Consider the following 21194-nt stretch of genomic DNA (forward strand, 5'->3'; position numbering starts at 1 on the left):
GGCAGCAGATCCGACAGATGACTCTGACCTCAAGCCATCAGTAAAGATGGGCAAGAAGTCCGAGTACTCAGCTCGGTGGGCAGCATAGAGTTATTGGTAGACAGAAGATGGGGTGATAGCCCTGCCGACTGGGCTAACCAGATGGGTAAAGTGCCTGCCTGGCAACCCAAAGGTTGTGGGTTCAAATCCCACCTTGGGCTTGGATCAAAGTACTGCAAAAAAAAAAACAAAAAAACCTTGTGAGGTGCATTATGGCCACAGAAGCCGATGTGCCAACAACTACAAAAAAAAAAAAAAAAAAAAATTGTGGGTTTTTATGTGGTCCAAGGCTAATTCTATAGCATACAATTCAGCCATATATATGCAGCATTCATGGGGAAGTCTGCCAGATATAATTTTATTTGGGAAGATGGCAGCAGATCCTACAGATGATGCTGACCTCAAGCCATCAGTAAAGACGGGCAAGAAGTCAGAGTACTCGGCTCGGTGGACAGCATAGAGTTGTTGGTAGACAAGAAGATGGGGTGATAGCCTTAGCCCAATTTTTAATGGAGAGGTCGCAAGACGGCAAGCAAGCATGTCAAGGTGGAAGTGACTGGGTAACATTGTCTAGCATTATATTAAGCTCTCTGAGGAGATCTTGGACACAGATACCATAGTGGCAGTTTTCCATAGTGGTTCGAAGACGGATGTACACATATTATTGTCTGGCAGGGATTTCAGTTTAAAAGTATATTATATGTTAGTGACAATTGCTTTTGTCGCAGGGACAGTGGCGGTTCACCTGCTTCGGCATATAAACTCTGGACTGGGGATGTTCTGAAAGCTCCAGTAGCAACGCGAATGCTGGATGATGGACTGGGTCTAGCCATCATAGTACGCTGTTTCTTGCTGATGCGTACACTTGGGACCCATAATCTAATTTAGAACAGACAAGTGCACGATATAGGCGGAGCAGGGTGTAGCAGTCTGCTCCCCAATTATTGGATGAAATGGCTCGTAGGAGGTTCGATCCTCTTGTGCACTTTGTCTGCAGTTGACGGATATGTGGTAGAAATGTCAACTTATTATCGAATATGAGCCCCAAGAATTTTGTTTCAGGTACTACTGGAATAATATTTTGTCTGAGCTTGATTTCTGGTTCAGGGTGAAGGTTCCGTTTGCAACAAAAGTGTATGCAGATGGTCTTCTGAGGAGAGAATCTAAAACCATTAGCCATTGCCCAAGAGTTAACATGGTCAACGGCAAGTTGCAATTGCCTTTCTATGACCCTCATATTATTGGCGCCTCCGTAGCCAGGTGGGAAGGAGCAGCAGTGCATAGCACATGCTTCTTGATTAGACCGGGGTTCAAGCCCGTCACCACCAAATACGGAGGATGCAGAAAGGTCAGGGAATGACCACCGCACTGGAGCAATATGGCCTTAGTTGCTAATGCTCCTAAAAACCAAATAACAACAACAGCAACCCTCATATTACATGACTGTGAAAAAATGGTCAAGTCATTGATGAAGAGGGCACTGTTTACGGTTGGAGGAAGTTGTTCAGTAATAGAATTAACTTTGATATCAAAAAGTATAACACTCAAAACTGAAGAGGGGACTCCCTCTTCTTGGCAAATAGAGCGAGAAAGAACGGATCCAACACGAACTTGGAAGGAGCGGTTTAATAAAAAAATTTTAATAAAAAGGGCTAAATGACCCCTAAGGCCAAGATTATGGATATTTTTTAGAATTCCAAATCTCCAAGCCGTGTCATACGCTTTTTCCATATCAAGGAAAATTGACAGCTGGTGCTCGCATTTCAGGAAAGCATTCCGGATGGATGTTTCCAATTGTATTAAATGGTCGAGTGTTGACCTGTTCCTTCGGAAGCCACACTGTACTTTGGAAAGGAGGTCATTTGCATCTAAATACCACATGAGCCGTGCATTGACCATCCTTTCCAGGATCTTGCATAAGCAGCTTGTCAGAGCGATAGGATGATAGTTTTTCAGAATTTTGGGATCCTTTCCTGGCTCAGAAAAGGCAAAAACAATTGCTTTATGCCAGGAGTCCGGAAACTGGTCTTCCAGATAGATTCTATTATAAAGAAAGAGCAGCTGACCCATAGAATGAGATGAAAGGTGTTTAACCATCTCATAATGGATATCATCTGGCCCAACGGCACTCGCTTTGGACAGAGATAGTGCCACTTTCAGTTCATGTTTTGTAAATGGTTGGTTGGTTGGTTGGTTGGTTGTAGGCCTCAGAGTTTTTTGAAGATAACTTCAACGATAACCTTTCAGTTTTTTGTTTCAGGGCCAGGAAATCAGGGGGTGTATGATGTTTTGGCAGATACTTTGGTAAATGCCTCCTCTAGAGTGTTTGCAATTGCATTTGGATCTGCAATTACATATCCATTATGTTCTAGGATCGATATATTGTACGACATGTGTCTGCCCTACATTTTCCAGACTTTTGGTGACGTTGTCTGGGAAATAGAAGAAGTGAAGTGGATCCAAGATTCCTTCTGACTCTGACGTCTAACATAGTGTGCTTTGAAATATAGTGTGCTTGTGCATATTTGAAGGCTATTAGGTTATTTGTAGTGGGGTAACAGCGAAATATATCCATGCTTTGTTTTGAGCCTTTCGTGCTGCTGCTTCACAATCTCCATTCCACCATGGTTTTAGAAGTCGTGGAAACTGTGTTGAAGTCTTCGGAATTGCAATTGCTGCTGCTTGGACAACTCTTTCTGTAATGTACATAACTGCGTCATTTATAGGTTCTTGACTGACTGTGATGGTATTAAACGTTGCCAGATATCCAAAGGCAACACAGTCAGCGTGATCAAGCTTCCACCGTGATACCTAGATGGATGGCATTGTCTCCCACTGAAAAGGGTGGATAACACGGGGAAGTGATCACTACCGTAAATGTTATCATCCACCTCCCATATACAAAGAGGAAGGAGTGACGGGGAGCATATAGACAGATCTATTGCAGTAAACGTACGGGTAGACATGTGGAAGAAGGTGCTAGAACCCACATTTAGGAGCACCAGATCGTTGTCTTCAAGCATATGCTCGATAATCTGACCCCTCCTATTGATGTCAGTGCTACCCCACAGAGTATTGTGTCCATTAAAATCCCCTAATAATAAAAAAGGGGGTGGCAATTTCTTAATGGGATCATCAAGGGCAGCCTGAGAGATATCATTCCCAGGTGGCAAATAAATGGGACAAAGAGTTAGGAGGAACCCTACTCTAATACAAATTGCTACGGCCTCTAAGGTGGTGGTAGTAAGTGGCATAGCTTGGAAGGGGACATGGTTGCCCACAAGGATAGCGACTCCTCCATGGGCAGGTCCAATCCCAGTTCTGTCTTTGTGAGTAATTGAAAAATTAAGGAAGTACGGGTCCTCATTTACCTTTAAATATGGCTCCTGCGAGCAAAAGCAAATTGGCTCATGCTTAAGCAGAAGAGCCGTGATGTCATCACTATTCCGACGAAATCCACGACAGTTCCATTGTAGAAATTTGAATGCACCCATTACTAAGGTTTGTTGGGTCCATCCTGTGCCTTCCGAAGGGCTAAGAGCTTGGTTTTCTCAGCCCTAGCTTTATCTTTCTTTGGGAAGAAAGGATGTTCACCTGTGTCCATATCTTCTTCTGTTGCAAAGAGTTCCAGGATTGAGTCATCCCGTACCTCCTTTTCCTCGACATCAATTGTTTCTTGTATTGCAGGTGGCTCTTCTGATAGTTGTTCCTTTTCTTTACCACTTGGTTTTGGTAGTGGTGGAGAATTAGGAGGTATGGAAATAGGAGTGGCAGCTGACTGTGTTTTTTGGGTGGGCTTTTGTGAACGCAATAAATAGTGTGCAATCGGAGTAAATGATTCTTTTGGTGGTACAGTCATCTCAGTTTGTATACCGATGGTGCACTTTGCAGAGACCTTCTGGGCATATGAAGGTTTCCCGCTATTTATTGGTTGAACGCATTTCTGGCCTCCTGATAGGATATGTTTAGCTCTGTTTTTATTTTTTTAATTTCTTTTTTGTCCTTCCACCTCTGGCATGCTCTTGAGTAGGCGGGATGCTCTCCTTGGCAATTTACATAGTTTGGTTTGGAAACTTTCTTTGCTCTCGTGGTCCTTTGCACCACATCAAGCACAGGCAGGATTACCACGACAAGCTGTTTGTGGGTGGCCGTATTTTTAACATCTAAAACACCTCAGTGGGTTTGAGATGTAAATCCTCACTGGATAGTTTAAGTAGCCTGCCTTGATAGAACTTGGAGGCCGTGCGGTATTGAATGTCAGGATGAGAACTCGAGTAGGGTAGGTTCAATATTTTACATTTCAGACAAACTGGGATATTGCTCTTCAGTATGTGACTATATTTCCCGAATGCTATCCATCCAAAATTTATTCTTCTCTTGACTTCCAGCCATTTATCATTATTACAGCTAATAACTTGTCCCAGATAAGTATATGACTCCACTTTTTCGATTACTGCTCCTTCAATCATTATTTCCCTTTCTGTGGCATACTTGTTCATCATTACTTTTGTTTTAGCCATATTCATCTTTAGTCCAAAATCCTTACTAACTATGCATAACTGATTAAGATTTTGCTTTAATTCTTTGGGATCGTGGCTTATGACCACAATGTCATCTGCAAATCGTAAATGGTTTAGGTACTCTCTGTTCACATTGACTCCTTTCTGCGACCAGTCTAATCTTCTGAAAGCTTCCTCCAGGGCAGCAGTAAACAGCTTCGGAGATAGTGTGTTCCTTGTCAAACTCTTTTCTCGATTTTAAATTTGCTACTGTCTTTGTCTAGTCTAATAAAGGAGGTAGCACTCTCATATATTTTCTTCAAAATCATAATATATGGGGTATCTATGCCTTGTCTTTCCAGTGCCTGAAACATTGCCTTATGCTGTATGGAGTCAAATGCCTTTTCATAATCCACAAATGCCAGGCATAATGGTGTTTTATATTCATTTGCTTTCTCCATTAGCTGTGATATTACGTGAAGGTGATCCATAGTTGAGAATCCTGTCCTAAAGCCAGCTTGCTCTTTCGGTTGATTCTCATCAAGTATTCTTTCTAATCTGTTACTAATGGCCCTTGTGAACAAATTGTAGATGTGGGATAACAAGCTAATTGGTCTATAATTTCCAATTTCTGATTTATCTCCTTTCTTATGCAGCAAAACTATGATTGCATTATTCCACTGCTTAGGCGTCACACCTTTTCTAATGCACTTTGTGAAGAGCCTTGCCAGTTTTTGTGTTATGTCTCTTCCTCCTAATTTTAACGACTCTACAATAACTTCATCTTCCCCCGGGGCTTTCTGATTCTTCATTTTCGTCAATGCATGTTCTACTTCATCAGGAAGAATATCGGGTATGTCGTATGTGTTGCTACTTTGCAATCCATCTTCCCCACTGCTGGCATCATTCCCTCGCTCCTTGTATAATTCTCTATAGTAGTCTTCTGCTATTTGAATTATGCCTTCTCTGCTGTTTATAAGTACACCATCGCTATTCTTCAGTTTCAGTACCATTTGTCTTTCTGTATTACTGCTCATGGCTGCTGATTTAAATCCTTTGTTTTCCCTTAATGCTGGTTCTACTTTTCTTGTGTTAAATCTTCTTATGTCCTCTCTGAGTCTCTTTCTAATGGCTTTGCATAACTCAGTATACTCAATTTTCTCCCTGTCAGTGTTTTTCTTGCTCTTCATTTGTCGTCTTCTGTTCATCATGACAAGTGTTTTTTGACTAATTTTTTCTTCTTTGGATTTCTGTTTCCCTATAGGTTTCTTGGGCTTTATCACTTTTAGAAAGTTGTAATATTCCTCGTCGATATCTTGGTCCTGAGCAGTCTGCAGAAGCTCAAACTTGTTCTTAAGTTCCAATACATACTGCTTTTTCTCCTCCTCTGTTATCTCAAAGACCTTTGTATTATTTACTCGAGTCAGTTTTTTCCTTTCCTTTCCTACATCTATATCAAGTGTACATCTTACCATTCTGTGATCACTTCCAACATTTACCTTATTCAGGACGGTAACAGCATTCACAATATATCTTCTGTTAGTGAGGATGAAGTCGACTTCATTAGTTGTTAATCCATTTGGACTCTTCCATGTCCACTTTCTGTTCACCCTTTTCTTGAAAAAAGTGTTCATTACTGACAGTCCTTGAGATTCTGCAAATTCCACAAGTCTTTCACCTTTTTTATTTCTTTCACCAATTCCAAAATTTCCTATAGTTCCTCTTTCTGCGCCGTTTTGCCTTTTTCCAACCTTAGCATTGAAGTCCCCCATAATAATAGTGTAGTGGGTTTTCTGCTCATCTAGAAGACTCAATTTCAGTGTACATTTCTTCAACCTCTTCATCATCATGGCTCGATGTTGGAGCAGTCAGTACAACAATAATTCATAAACTGACAATATTATTGCTGATATGGAAAAATTTTTAATTGTTCTAGATAAATGATTAAACTAGCCAGCATGTTCCCTTAAGCCAAGCAGCCATCCAGAATAAGGCCCCAAGTCTCATTGCTGACCTGAAAGCCAGGAGAGGAGAGGCAGCTGAGGATGTTGAATGTGCTGACAGTAGAGGCTGGTATAATAGATTCAAGCATAAGAGCAACCTCCACAACATTAAAGTTCAAGGTGAAGCAGCCAGTTTGTTATTGTTTGTTATTTGGTTTTTAGGAGCATTAGCAACTAAGGCCATATTGCTCCGGGATATGCAGTGGTCATTCCTTGACCTTTCTGCATACTCCGTATTTGGTGGTGACTGGCTCGAACCCCGGTCTAATCAAGAAGCGTGTGCTACGCACTGCTGCTCCTTCCCACCTGGCTACGGAGGCGCCGAAGCAGCCAGTGCAGATACAGAAGCTGCAGTTAATTTTCCTGATGAGCTAGTGATCGTTGATGAGGGCGATTATTCTGAAATGCAGATTTGTAATGTCGATGAAATCTGACTCTACTGGAAAAAAAATGCCTTCAAGAACATTTATATCAAAGGAAGAGAAGTCAGTGAAGTGATTTAAAGTAGCAAAAGATAGGTTAACCATTTTATTGGGTTCCAATGCTGCAGGTGATTTTAAATTGAAGACTATGCTAATTTATCATTCAGAAAACCCAAGAGTTTTAAAGAATTATGCAAAATCCAGTTTTCCTGTTTACTGAAAATCAAATTAAAAAGCATGGTTTACTGCATCACTTTTTGAAGAATGGTTTTCAAATTACTTTGTGCCTGCAGTTAAGGAATACAGTACAGAAAACAAAATTCCCTTCAAAATTTTACTTCTTTTGGATAATGCACCTGCCCACCTTAAATAATTAGATAACCTTATCCTAAACATTCAAGTAATTTTCCTCCTTGCAAATACTACTTCATTGCTTCAACCAATGGACCAAGGTCCATTTGGTTGATGGCTGTAGCTGCAACAGACAGTGAATCTGAAAGTACACCTACAGCAAATGTAGTAAAAAGAATTCTGGAAAGGCTTCACTATCTTGGATGGCATCAAGACTATTAGGGATGCATGGGATGAAGTGAAACAGTCAACACTTAAAAGGCTTTTGGAAGAAGTTGTATCTTCAGTTTACTACCGATGAGTTTGAAGGATTTAAAAATAACGTTGAAGAGGCTACTAAAAATATTGTAGATATGGCAAGGCAGTTAAAGCTAGAAGTGGAGCCTGAAGATGTTACTGAACTGTTTTGGTCACATCCACAGCCCCTAAGTAATGAAGAACTTGAAGAGCTTAGGAGGAATGAAGAGGATTCTCATCCTGAGGATGTACTGAAACCCATTCAGTACATCCTGAGGATGTACTGAATGGGTATTTAAAAGCCTAAATGCTTTTAAAAATTTTGTGCATTAACTTGCACGAAATTTTTAAAAGCATTTAGGCTTTTAGAAGGAGCTATGTCCATTTTCGGAAAGGTGGATCCCAATTTTGAAGTAAGTTCCAAAGTAAATGTTGGTATTTTAGATCAATATGCCTGTTATAGAGAAATCTACAGAGAAAAGTAAAGAAGAGCCACAATAACTTCATTGGATTCCTTCTTTCATAAAAGACGGATTCCTTCTTTCATAAATTCCTTCTTTCATCCTCTCAAAGCTTAGAGCAGCCTTCAACATCAATTGAAAGGCCTTCTTGAGCTAGGCCTACAAAAAGTCAGTCCATCCAAATCGTCTGCAAGGAAGCATTTAGCTGTAGATGAAGAAGATCCAGATGATGTAAAATATGTGCCATCCCCTTCAGGTTTGCTTCAATAAATTTATATTGTACACCACCTAGCAGAATGTACAGACAAAGTGAATGTATTGAGGTCATGCAGAAGCATGTTTTTATCATTTATTTTGTCAAAAGTAAGATTTTAAAATGATCACTTCCCTTTAACCATATCTGCAACCTCCTAATTTTAAAATTTTCCTATCTTTTACTCTTACTAATTATTTCATACATTTAATGCTGCCAAACATAAAGTGTTTACATTTTAAGTTTGAAGATCACAAACCTTTACGTAAATGCATGGTGGAGGGACTTTCTTTCACAATTATGTAAGCTGTTGTATTAATATTTAATTGAAGTGTTAACGGTAAGTGCTATGTTTAATTGTGTGCGATTTTCGAGCATCACATGCATCTGCGAGTGAAAAAAAGATAGTGATCCACTTTATGACAAAGGCACAGAACCTAACTTGTCATAACTGCAGAGTATGCCTGAATATGATACTAACATAATAATTTTTTGCATCCAGTTCCTTTGTGACCATGATGTAGTATGCAATCAAATTAGTCAAACAAAATTTTTCTTTAACAAACCCATGCTGTCTGAAATATAATTTCAGCCTTATCTAGATGATCCTGCATTACTCCTTTTTCTACCAGTGACTCCATTATTTCCCCTGGAACAGAAGTTAAACTAACATAAACTTGTATCACACTTTGATTCCCTTCGTGAATTGCAGTCTCTTGCAGTAGTAGCAATCTCTCCTGTTCACAAGCAGACCATGCTGAGAAATTTTCCAAGTCACCTTGATAGTAATGATATTAAAAACAGTCAATGTGGTTTTATTAGGGAAAGTTCATGTCCAAACAATGTAATACTGCATAAGGTGGTCACCTCGTATACGAAGTTGTCATAAAAAGACTGGATGGAAGGAATAACTTTTAGATAACTTTTACTTAGATTTTATAAAAGGCTTTTTTTTACACAGCTCCATGTGAATCTCCTACATAAAGGGATGGTTAACTGGTAAAAAGACCAAGTGATTATATATGGGCAGTGTTTTGAATAGACCAGAGTACGGACCCTCGGGGCCCTTGTTGTCTCTAATTTTTATTAATGATATTGATGATGGTATTACAAGTTTCAGGTCAAATTTACTGATCACAATTAAAGTGTGCAGGATTGTAAACAATAAGAACCAGAATATATATTGCTACAAATTTCACAGCCAGTCTAAAATGTGGCAATGATGTTTTAATGCTAGTAAAATAAAGGTTCTGCAATGTCGTTGCAATAACCCAAGTTAAATTATCAACAGGCACATTTGACACCGATGAAGCTGAAAAGGAACAAGAAAATCTGAATTGCACTACAGCATTATTAAAATCCTTCTGCAGAATTTAAGAATTATGAATTAATATATTTAATTAAAATTACCTTATAAAGATTGTTCAAAATATCTTTTCTAGCTAAGTGACTTTTTATTCCTTCATCTTTTTTTTTTTTTTTTTTTTAAATTCCTTCAATACAATCCCTGAAGAGATACTGGCACACATTTCAGATTCCAGTTGTAAAATTTCTGTTTTCATTTGAAAAAAATCCAATTATTCAGTCTATATTATATTCCAGCCATCATAAAATTTCATTTCTAAGATGTTTCTCAGTTTTGGAAATGAATGGAAGTTACTTGGGATTGGGGTGGGGGGAATTTAGAGTGGATGTTCATTCAATTCAAATCATGTATCACTGATTGCCAGTGCCACTGTAGACTTTAGATCAGAGACAATAGAGAATCAAGAAGCAGGCTTCTTGATTCTGTATTGAGATTCTTCACACAAAAATATAATCTTTTTTATGGAAAGAGAAACCATACAAATTCCTTTGTGGTATTGAAAATTTTTTAAAAATTGATATATATTTTTCCATAATCCTAAATATGCATAAATTCATGAGCTATCAGCCATTTACCATTTTTTCAACTCTCCATTCTGTTTATACCAGTGGTTCCCAAGCTTTTTTTGGCCACCGTCCCTTTTATTCCATAAATTCATCCCCAGCGCCCCCTATCCTACCTTATAAAAAGCATTATCATCTTCCTTGGTGGGTTTGCATTACCCACCAAGGAAGATCATAACATAATAAAATTCAAAATATTAACAATTAATTTCACATCTATTAAATACTCAATTAAAACTTTTTAGTTCAATTAATTCCACAAAACTATGAACTCGATCCAGTAATACCAGCTTTTCAAAGTCTGATAATCATTTAGCAAGAGTCTTAGATACCACATTTAGTAACTACTCCACTGTTCAATAAATTCTTAATGAGATGGATGGGTTTGATGAAGTAATACCAGTTTCTCAATGTCTGGTTTAAAGTCACTCAGCAGTAGTCTTAAACCATGTCTAGTAATCTGGAGTCTATTTCTTTGCTTGGAAAGAAGTTGCAGAGAAGAGAAGATGATTGCACTAAAACCAGAATAAAATATTTATATATAACTACTTACCAAACGTGTACAAACCGTCACTTACCACAGATGTACAGTAACTAATTTTTAAGAAAATCAGTAGGTATTAACTCTGAATTGTAAATACAAACCAGTTGACCAAAAGGAAATAGCTTTTAAAGCAATAAGAGCAATAAAAATTGAAAATATGACCAAGGGTATTGCCCACTTTGGAAACTGCTGGTCTATACCTCTTTGATGTCAGGACTACCAACCTTACAGACTGCATGATATCATTTTTCTTTTTTAAATATGAAAAGGAAGGTGTTTTGCCCTAGCAGTTCCTTAGTCAATTGTAAATAAGCAATGAACATGCTCAGAGGGGGGTCCACTTCCTCCAGCGATCCCCTGCTTCCCCCTTGCCTCTTAGTGCCCCCAAGTAATCCCACTGTCCCCCAAGGGTCTTAGTGCCCCCAAGTAATCCCACTGTCCCCCAAGGGGGGGGGGTATTGCCCACTTTGGAAACTGCTGGTCTATACCCCTTTGATGTCAGGACTGCCAACCTTACAGTCTGCAAAATATCATTTTTCTGACAACTAAAGTTACAAACTCTTTTCAGTGATCACCAGTCCTTAAGGGTTCTTAGCCAACTAAATCATTCCTTGGCTGTTGTTTTTAGTTTACTTTGGAAGGTCCAAACATGCTCTCCAAACCGTAGCATATATGCAATGACAAATGGCTGATCTGAAAGCCAAATTTCTGTGACTTTAGTAAGCTCAAGAATGTGATTCACCCTGGTTGTTTCTGTTATCTATGGTTCACCCCATAGTTACTCTTACTTTGGTTATGAAACTACTGCACTGGTGTCAAGAAAGTATTCAAATACTTTCAAAAGTATAAGGTATATGGCATTAAGGGAAGGATTTTAATTGAAGAATTGAGTCTTCATAATTGTATAATTTAGCTCCTGATAGGCAGTGCCAAATCTATTTGAAAAAAAAAAAAATAAATAAATAAATAATAAAAATAAAATAAAGCATTGAAAAAAAAAAAAAAAAAAAAAGAATAATAAATCAATATTAATCATTTATTCCACACTTTCGACAAGCAACAAAGCTCAGTAAAATGGAAAACATCAAATTCTTGAATTTCATTTATCAGTTCAGAAATAAAACATTAATCAATACAATATTATCATTATAATTTCCAATTGGCAAAGAAAATTTTCCATGTGACGTCAAATGTGTACAAAGGCCGTGTGTACAATAAGCACAAGAATTCTCAAATTTTTTATATTGTCACAATCTTGTAATTAGGTAAATAAACTATTAAAAAGAAATTTAATTATGTTTTTTGAAAGAAATTTTTTTGTGTTAGGAAAATAAAGCAAACTGAAAATGGACAGTTCAACATCAATCAAGGCTGGATTTATGGGGAAGTATTGGTGCAGTTGCTGGAGATTCCAAGGTTGAGGAGTCACCACCTTGTAATTAGATACTTAAACTTTTGGAAGACAATTTTCTATGTGTTATCAGAAAAAATGCTCACATAAAACAAATTGAAAACTAACTGCATCATCAACTGCACCACTGCTTTCCAGTAAATCTGGAGAGTAATGGCGATACAGGGGGCCCTAGAGTGCCTAAATATACCTCCCCACCTCCAGATTTCAGGTTATTTTAAATGGCAAAAGATTGTGTTCACAACCTTCTGAACTGGTCTCTGCTAGGAAGACTAGTGATGAAGTCTTCATAGACTGCTAAAATGATAGATTTTACAACAAGAATGATCAAAATGCCTTTAAAAACATGATATAAGTGGAATAATATGTTAACATGTATATTGCAAATCAAAGAAATTAGTAACCACACATAGGTATACAAAGTACAGTGCACAGGGCACTAATATTACATTATCTGAAAAATTTTTGAATGAAATTATATTCTATTAATTTTACCTCTTAGGACCTTTTCCTCTGGTTCCCATTGTAGGAACTGGAAGAGATGTTCCTTTACTTTCCATTCCAACTAAATTATAGATTACTTTTTTGCATTCGATAACGTTATCAGGAGACAAAGATTCTTTTGTGACTAAAGATAACAGTGGATTTAATTGCTATAAAGAGAAATACCTCTATTTTAATATAGCATACATTTGAATTTTTCTCCACTAATAAATTAATCAAAAACAAAAACTGGATGGGGGAAGTTTAGTTCATCAAGGCCAAGAGCCATTAATATATACTGTCTGTAAACTGTGTATATTAATATACCAGTAAACTTGCATGTGGAAGGAAAACACTATGATCTGTCTAGAACAGGTTATGGACCAAAATGAAAGGTATTTATTAGAGAAATCCCTTGTTCTGAGACTAGAATCAAATCTCACAGATTTTTCCAAATGGGCAGCGGGTGGCAGAGCCAGTATACCACGAGAGAAGTTGGGAATGGTGGAGAATGAACTTTCTTGATGTTCATGACCTTTAGGAAATTTTTGAATATTCATTTTATTTCTACTGATTTTAATGGGTCTTTCCAAATCTTAATTTCATCTGGCACAGAGCTGGAGCACATTAAATAATTCATTGTAATAATGCTGTGTGCTAAGAGGATACGAATTATCATTGAAGTTAATAATATGCCTTTTTCATTGGCTTTTCCATCAGTTCCTCTACCACATGCTGTTGGCTTGAAAGAAACATAATTCTGACCCTATGGTAATTGGATTACACATTGGTCTATAAGGAGGTTTCACAAAATACTGTTGATTTGTTTTCAATGTTTGGGACAGTTGTGAAACAGAAAAACATTATGTTGTGCAGCAGTGAGAAAAGAGGGAGGAATTTTTACCAAGGAGAAGTAATATAAAATATTTTCCTTTGGTTGATCAAAAAAAAAATGTTCCTCTTCTTCCACCTGTGTATATAAAACTTGGATTAATGAAGAAGTTTGTTAAGGCTCTGGATTAAGGAGGAAGAGGATTCTGCTACCTAAGGGAAGTCTTTCCCAATTTAACATATGCAAAATTGAAAGAAGAAAGCTTCACTGGACCTCAAATAAAGAAACTCTTCAAAGACACTATCTGAAACAAAGCCACAAGCTACTGAACTAGCAGCTTGGCAATAATTAGCATTAGCATTAGCAGAGGCATATGATGTAAGAAAGCAAGCTTATTCAGCATCAGCCAAAAAAAAAAAAAAAAACCCACTCCCATTTTACCCCTCTGTTCGTTCGAAATACCTGTCCAGTTGAGCTTTAAATTTGTTTAGGCTATCAACTTCAACAAAAAGTGATGGAAGTTGGTTCCACCAACCAACCACCCGCTGGCCAAAGGCAAATTTCCGCACATCTATCCGACATCCGTCCTTCCTCAATTTGAATTTATGCCCTCTGAGGTGATTATTCTGAGCAAGATGAAGAATCCCATTGGCATTGAGCATGCTCAAACCATTCAAAGCCTTATACACCTCTATCAGATCACCTCGCCGGTGCCTAGTCTCCAGACTCTGTAATTTGCAAAACTTAAGCCTTTCTTCGTAAGAGCAACCCTTTGTTCCATTCACTAATCTTGTTGCCCTTCTCTGTACCCGTTCCAGCAGCTCTACATCCTTCTTGAAATGAGGCCTCCAGACCTGTATACAGTACTCAAGATGTGGCCTAACCATTGCCTTATACAAGGGAATAATCACCTCCTTATCCCTGCTAGAAAAATTCCTGTATATCATTGACAAGACACCATGAGCTACTCTTGCAGCTCGTCTGCACTGCTCAGAGAACTTCATATCTGCCTGCACAATTACCCCCAGGTCCTTTTCATTCTCCACCACTTTAAGTGTAGTACCACAGAGTTGATACATTGCTCTGGGGTTACTTTTTCCCATATGTAGTACTTTACATTTTTCAATGTTAAACTTCATTTGCCATCTCTGAGCCCATCTGTTCAACCTTTCCAGATCCTGTTGCAGCAGCATAGCATCAGTAGAGTCCTTAACAACCCTGCCAACCTTTGTATCATCTGCAAACTTGGACATTAAACTTGATATCCATCATCAATATCATTTATAAACACCGAAAACAACAACGGACCCAACACTGAACCCTGAGGAACTCCACTAATAACATTAGTCCACGTTGAGCAGTGTCCATTGATTACCACCCTCTGTCTTCTGCCACTCAACCATCCCCTTATCCATAGCAGCAATTTGCCTCCAATGCCACACTGCTCCAATTTGTGCAGCAGTCTTCCATGTGCAACAGTATCAAAAGCCTTTCTAAGATCCAAATATATAACATCAAAGTTATTCCCTGCATCCAGTTCTTTTGTGACTACATCATAGTATCCAATCAAATTGGTCAGGCAAGACCTGCCCTTAACAAAACCATGCTGAGTCTGAGCTATAACTGAATTCTTGTCTAGATGATCCTGCAGTGCTTCTTTAACCAGTGCCTCCATTAATTTACCTGGAACAGAAGTTAAACTAACAGGTCTATAATTACTTGTGTCAGCCTTTGATCCTCCTTTGTGAATTGGGGTTACATTTGCACATCTCCAGTCTATGGGTACCTCCCCTGAGTCCAAAGAAGCTCTCATAATTATGGCTAGGGGTTTGCTTACTTCCTTTGCTGCCTCCTTTAATATAACTGGATAGATCCCATCCACCCCAGGTGCCTTTTTTATGTTTATCCTCAACAATCACTCCTCCACTTTCCTCTCAGTTATTGCAAAATCATCCAGCTCACTGCCAATGTTTACTTTACCTACATCATTCTCCTTCCTGAATAACTCCTCATGCGTGAATGTAGATGCAAAATACTCGTTTAGATTGTTAGCCACCTAAGCAGGATCCTCAATTGTTGAACCATCAATACCCAGTGGACCAATCTGATTCATCCCTTTCCTTCTCGAGTTTAAATATGTAAAGAACTCTTTTCTGTTTTTCTTTGCATCCTTTGCCAAGGATTTTTCGTAGTCTGCCTTTGCCTGCCTAATCTCCTTTGTGACTTGGTTACAGACCAACTTATATCTATCATAGGCTTCCATGTCACCCATTAATTTGTATGTATCCCATGCATTTTTCTTCTCTGCTACATGTCTCATTAGTTCATCTGACAACCATTTAGGCCTAAACCTTGAACAATATTTCTTAGTTGGTATGTAAAGCCTGGTAGCCTCCAAGATTAGTTCCTTGAATGCTTCCCATTTTGAGTTTGCTGTTGGTAACATCATCAGTTGGTCCCACTGTATAGAATTTAAATACTGTCTCAGACCATCATAGTCGCCTTTACGAAAACAAAAACCCTTCCCTTTACCTCTGATGGTAGTTAATTCCTTGAGTAAATCCCACTTCAACACACTGTGATCACTGCCACCTAGTGGTTCATTTATCTGCAGATTCTTAATGCATCAAGAATCACTACTGATAATCAGATCAAGAGTATTGCTCCCTCTTGTTGCCTCACGAACATGCTGATGTAGAAAACAATCATCCAATAAATCCACAAAAGCCTTGCTAGTGTGCGAGTGACCAACCCACAAATTCCAGTCAATATCTGGGAAATTAAAATCCCCCATTATAAGACTCTCTGATTTACTGGCCCACTCTATTTCCCTGTACAATATCTTATTATACTCATCAGAGTCATTAGGCCTATAGCACACTCCTACTCTCAATTTTGATTTCCCTATGCTTATGTCACACCAAACTGACTCGACACTGCCCTGTCCATCGATGTCGACTGGCTTCACTTCCTTGGACTTTATGTGTTTCTTAATTAATTGCATAACCCCTCCTCCCCTCCTGTCCTGTCTATCCTTTCTATACACATTGTATTCCCCAAATTCCAGTTCCGCATTACTTATATCTGTGTGACACCACGTCTCTGATATTCCAACAATATCTGCCTTTGATGTTTTGAGCAATACCTCAAATTCATCAAATTTATTTACCAAACTCCTAGCATTGGTGTACACGCAGGTATACATGCACCTGTTTCTATTCTTAGCTACCCTAACACAATCCATGTGTTTTCTTGTACTGCAATGACTCCCAGCAGTCTCTGAAATATCCTGCATCTTGTTTTTCAGGCTTCTGCTCATTTCAATAGAAGCAGTGCAAGAATCACTTCCACCTCTGCCAGTGGCTACTGTTAATCTATTAGTCATTGTATCCCCCCCCAACTAGAAGTTTTCCGACCCACCTAACACTGCCTCGACAGCATCAGCAAAAATTCTTGCACCCTTTCTATTTAAGTGTATCCCATCCCTATAGAAGCAATCTCTCCTGTTAACAAGTACAGTCCAGGCTGAAAAAAATTCTACCCCTTGAGCCTTGCACAATCCCTCCAGGGCCGAATTGATCGACAAGGCTCTCATCATATGTTATTTGTTATTTAGTTTTTAGGAGCATTAGCAACTAAGGCCATATTGCTCCGGGATATGCGGTGGTCATTCCCTGACCTTTCCGTATTTGGTGGTGACGGGTTCGAACCCCGGTCTAATCAAGAAGCGTGTGCTACGCACTGCTGCTCCTTCCCACCTGGCTACGGAGGCGCCGGCTCTCATCATATACTCCCTCCTATCGTGTCTGGGCAGAATTGCAGACGCTTTCAAATTCAACCCTAATTCACGGCTTTTTTTCAACAGTGATCTGTACTTGCTAAGTAATTCCGCCGGTCTCCTACTCTTAATATCATTAGTGCCAACTTGTACAACTATATCACCTTTTGTGCCCTTAAAAGATGATATCCGCTCTACAACATCATCAACCTTTGCCCCTAGCAGGCATACCCTGGTCCTATTCCACCTATCCTTTTTACAAAGCATGTTCCCCGTTTCCCTGACAATAGAGTCACCAACAACTACTAGTTCCTGTGAATTTAAAGCCTGTTGTGCAGGGATTCCTTGAAAGTAAGAAAGTAGATAATTATGACTGTCTGGTGTCAACTTTACTGCAATGTTATGAATATATGGCTACTAAATGTCTTTGAAAATTAATTTTCTTCATTCCCATCTTTGTTTTTTAATTCAAAATTTGGAGATTAGCATTAGTAGAGGCATATGATGCAAGAAAGCAAGCTTATGCAGCATCAGCCAAAAAAAAAAAAAAAAAACCACTCCCATTTCACCCCTCCATTCGTTCCAAATACCTGTCCAGCTCGGCTTTAAATTTATTTAGGCTATCAACTTCCACAACAAAGGATGGAAGTCTGTTCCACCAACCAACTACCCGCTGGCTAAAGGGAAATTTCCACACATCTATCCTACATCTGACTTTCCTCAATTTGAATTTATGCCCTCTCAGGTGATTATTCTGAGCAAGAGGAAGAATTCCATCAGCATTGAGTGTGCTCAAACCATTCAAGACTTTATACACCTCATCAGATCACCTCGCAGGTGCCTAGTCTCCAAATACTGTAATTTGCAAAATTTAAGCCTTTCTTCGTAAGAGCAATCCTTCGTTCCATTCATTAATCTTGTTGCCCTTCTCTGTACTCGTTCCAACAGCTCTACATCCTTCTTAGATGTGCATGATGAGAAGAAGAATGTTTCATCAGGACATATCCATGATGTTAAAGCGGTACCAAGATTGCTGGGATACTGCTGATTTCTTAAAGAACGAAAGCAAAACTTAAATGGTAAACATTTTTCAAAGGAAATAGAATGTATGTATGTAGTACATTATATATTTGATTATTTTAAGTATTTTAAAGTGAATAATACTCATTTTTATGATAGCAAATATATTATTTCACAATTTGAAATTTGTCATTCATTAAGCTACTACTAAAATTTTGAATCTTTCGACAGTGATGTGACAGAGACATAATTTTGACATTTTTGGAATCACTGGATCAATTTTTTTTAGAATTTGCACCTTCTGTAATGGAGGTACAAAAAAAAAATTTTTTTTTTTTGTTGGGCAGTGAAATAAAAATTTATAAGAAATGATCATCTGTATAATTATACGTGTACATGGTCAAAGGTTACTATCATAGATTTTCATATTTTTAAGTCTTTCAGATAATAAACTGATTTGTATATGAGCATTATTTCAAAACCATATTCTTTCACAGACAAAAAAAAAAAAAAAATTAAAGTAATGCTGTTCATCAACCTCTTATATTTTAACATGGAGAGGCCTATCATTTTTTAAAAAATGAAATAAGAACTAATTTTAGGCATTTTTCCATGTTTTTATTTGAAGAAGATAATTGCATTTAACATAACAAATTTATTATGCTCATTTGAATTTGGTGTCTATATATGAGTAGTTAAAGCAAAACGTATTTAACTCATGTTTTATACATTGAATATGTTTTGCCTTATCATAGCAAAAGGAGTGTAAGGAAATCAGGCGACAACTCAGCGTTGTTATGGGCCTATATGAGAGCTTGAAGGACAGGGTGGATGCCTCGAAGGATTAAAAGTGAGGGGCCCATCAAGCTCTCAGCTGCCCACACCAATGCCAGAGCTTGCACTTGGTCATCACGCAACACAGCGGCAGCCCCCAAGGCAGAATGCGCTGGTCCCAAAGGAACTAGTAGTTGTTGGTGACGCTATTGTCAGGGAAACGGGAAACATGTTTTGTAAAAAGGATAGGTGGAACAGAACAAGGGTATGTCTGCCAGGGGCAAAGGTTGATGACGTTGTAGAGCAGATATCATCTTTTAAGGGCACAAAAGGTGATATAGTTGTACACGTTGGCACTAATGATATTAAGAGTAGGAGACCGGTGGAATTACTTAACAAGTACAGGTCACTGTTGAAAAAAAGCCATGAATTAGGGTTGAATTTGAAAGTGTCTGCAATTCTGCCCAGACACGATAGGAGGAAGTATATGATGAGAGCCCTGTCGATCAATTCGGCCCTGGAGAGATTGTGCAAGACTCAAGGGGTTGAATTTTTTTCAGCCTGGTCTGTACTTGTTAACAGGAGGGACTGCTTCTACAGGGATGGGATACACTTAAATAGAAATGGTGCAAGAATGTTTGCTGATGCTATCAAGGCAGTGTTAGGTGGGTTGGAAAACTGCTAGCTTGGGGTGAGATACAAGGACTAATAGATTAACAGTAGCCACTGGCAGAGGTGAAAGTGATTCTTGCACTGCTTCTATTCAGGGGAAGTACCCATGGACTGGAGATGTGCAAATGTGACCCCAATTCACAAATGAGGATCAAAGGGCGACACAATTAATTATAGACCTGTTAGTTTAACTTCTGTTCCCGGAAAATTAATGGAGGCCCTGGTTAAAGAAGCACTGCAGGATCATCTGGACAAGACTTCAGTTATAGCTCAGACACAGCATGGTTTTGTTAAGGGGAAGTCTTGCCTGACCAATTTGATTGGATACTATGATGCAGTCACAAAAGAACTGGATGCAGGGAATAACTTTGATATTATATACTTGGATCTTAGAAAGGCTTTTGATACTGTTGCACATGGAAGACTGCTGCACAAATTGGAGCAGTGTGGCATTGGAGGCGAATTGCTGCTATGGATAAAGGGGTGGTTGAGGGGGAAAAGACAGGACCAGGGTATGTCTGCCATGGATAAAGGGGTGGTTGAGGGGGTGAAGACAGAGAGTGGTAATCAATGGACACTGCACATCGGGGACTAATGTTATTAGTGGAGTCCCTCAGGGTTCAGTATTGGGTCCATTATTGTTTTCTGTATTTATAAATGATATTGATGATGGTATATCAAGCTTAATGTCCAAGTTTGCAGACGATAGAAGGTTGGCAGGGTTTTCAAGGACACTACTGACACTATGCTACTGCAACAGGATCTGGAAAGGTTGAGCAGATGGGCTGAGAGGTGGCAAATGAAGTTTAACATTGACAAATGTAAAGTACTACACATGGGAAACAGCAACCCCAGAACAACGTATCAACTCTGTGGTACAACACTGACAGTGGTAGAGAATGAAAGGGACCTGGGGGTGGTTGTGCAGGCAGATATGAAGTTTTCTGAGCAGTGCAGACGGGCTGCAAAAGTAGCTCATGGTGTATTGTCGATGATATATAGGAATTTTTCTAGCAGGGACAAAGAGGTGATTATTCCCTTGTATAAGGCAATGGTCAGGTCACACCTAGAGTAGTGTATACAGGTCTGGAGGCCTAATTTCAAAAAGGATGTAGAGATGCTGGAACGAGTACAGAGAAGGGCAACAAGATTAGTGAATGGAACAAAGGGTTGCTCTTACGAAGAAAGGCTTAATTTTTGCAATTTACAGTGTCTGGAGACTAGGCACCGTCGAGGTGATCTGATAGAGGTGTATAAAGTCTTGAATGGTTTGAGCATGCTCAATGCTGATGGGATTATTCCTCTTGTTCAGAATAATCACCTGAGAGGGCATAAATTCAAATTGAGGAAAGACAAATGTAGGATAGATGTGCAGAAATTTGCCTTTAGCCAGCGGGTAGTTGGTTGGTGGAACAGACTTCCATCCCTTGTTGTGGAAGTTGATAGCCTAAAAAATTTAAGGCTCAGCTGGACAGGTATTTCGAAC

The 21194-nt window shown here is 38.8% G+C and overlaps 1 protein-coding gene across 1 annotated transcript in view; it reads right to left on the reverse strand.

The window, feature by feature from the left end:
* Window positions 1–21194, reverse strand: part of asun (integrator complex subunit 13 asun) — a 409288-nt gene that overhangs the window by 86873 nt on the left and 301221 nt on the right. Inside the window, exon 13 of the mRNA XM_090371642.1 lies at window positions 12645–12802. Within this exon, the coding sequence (XP_090227768.1) occupies window positions 12645–12802 (158 nt within the window). The remainder of the gene's footprint in view (window positions 1–12644; window positions 12803–21194) is intronic.

This window comes from Mastigoproctus giganteus, chromosome 4 (genome assembly GCF_048544385.1).
Source record: "Mastigoproctus giganteus isolate SK-2022 chromosome 4, ASM4854438v1, whole genome shotgun sequence".
In the NCBI taxonomy this organism is placed as follows: Eukaryota; Metazoa; Arthropoda; class Arachnida; order Uropygi; family Thelyphonidae; genus Mastigoproctus; species Mastigoproctus giganteus.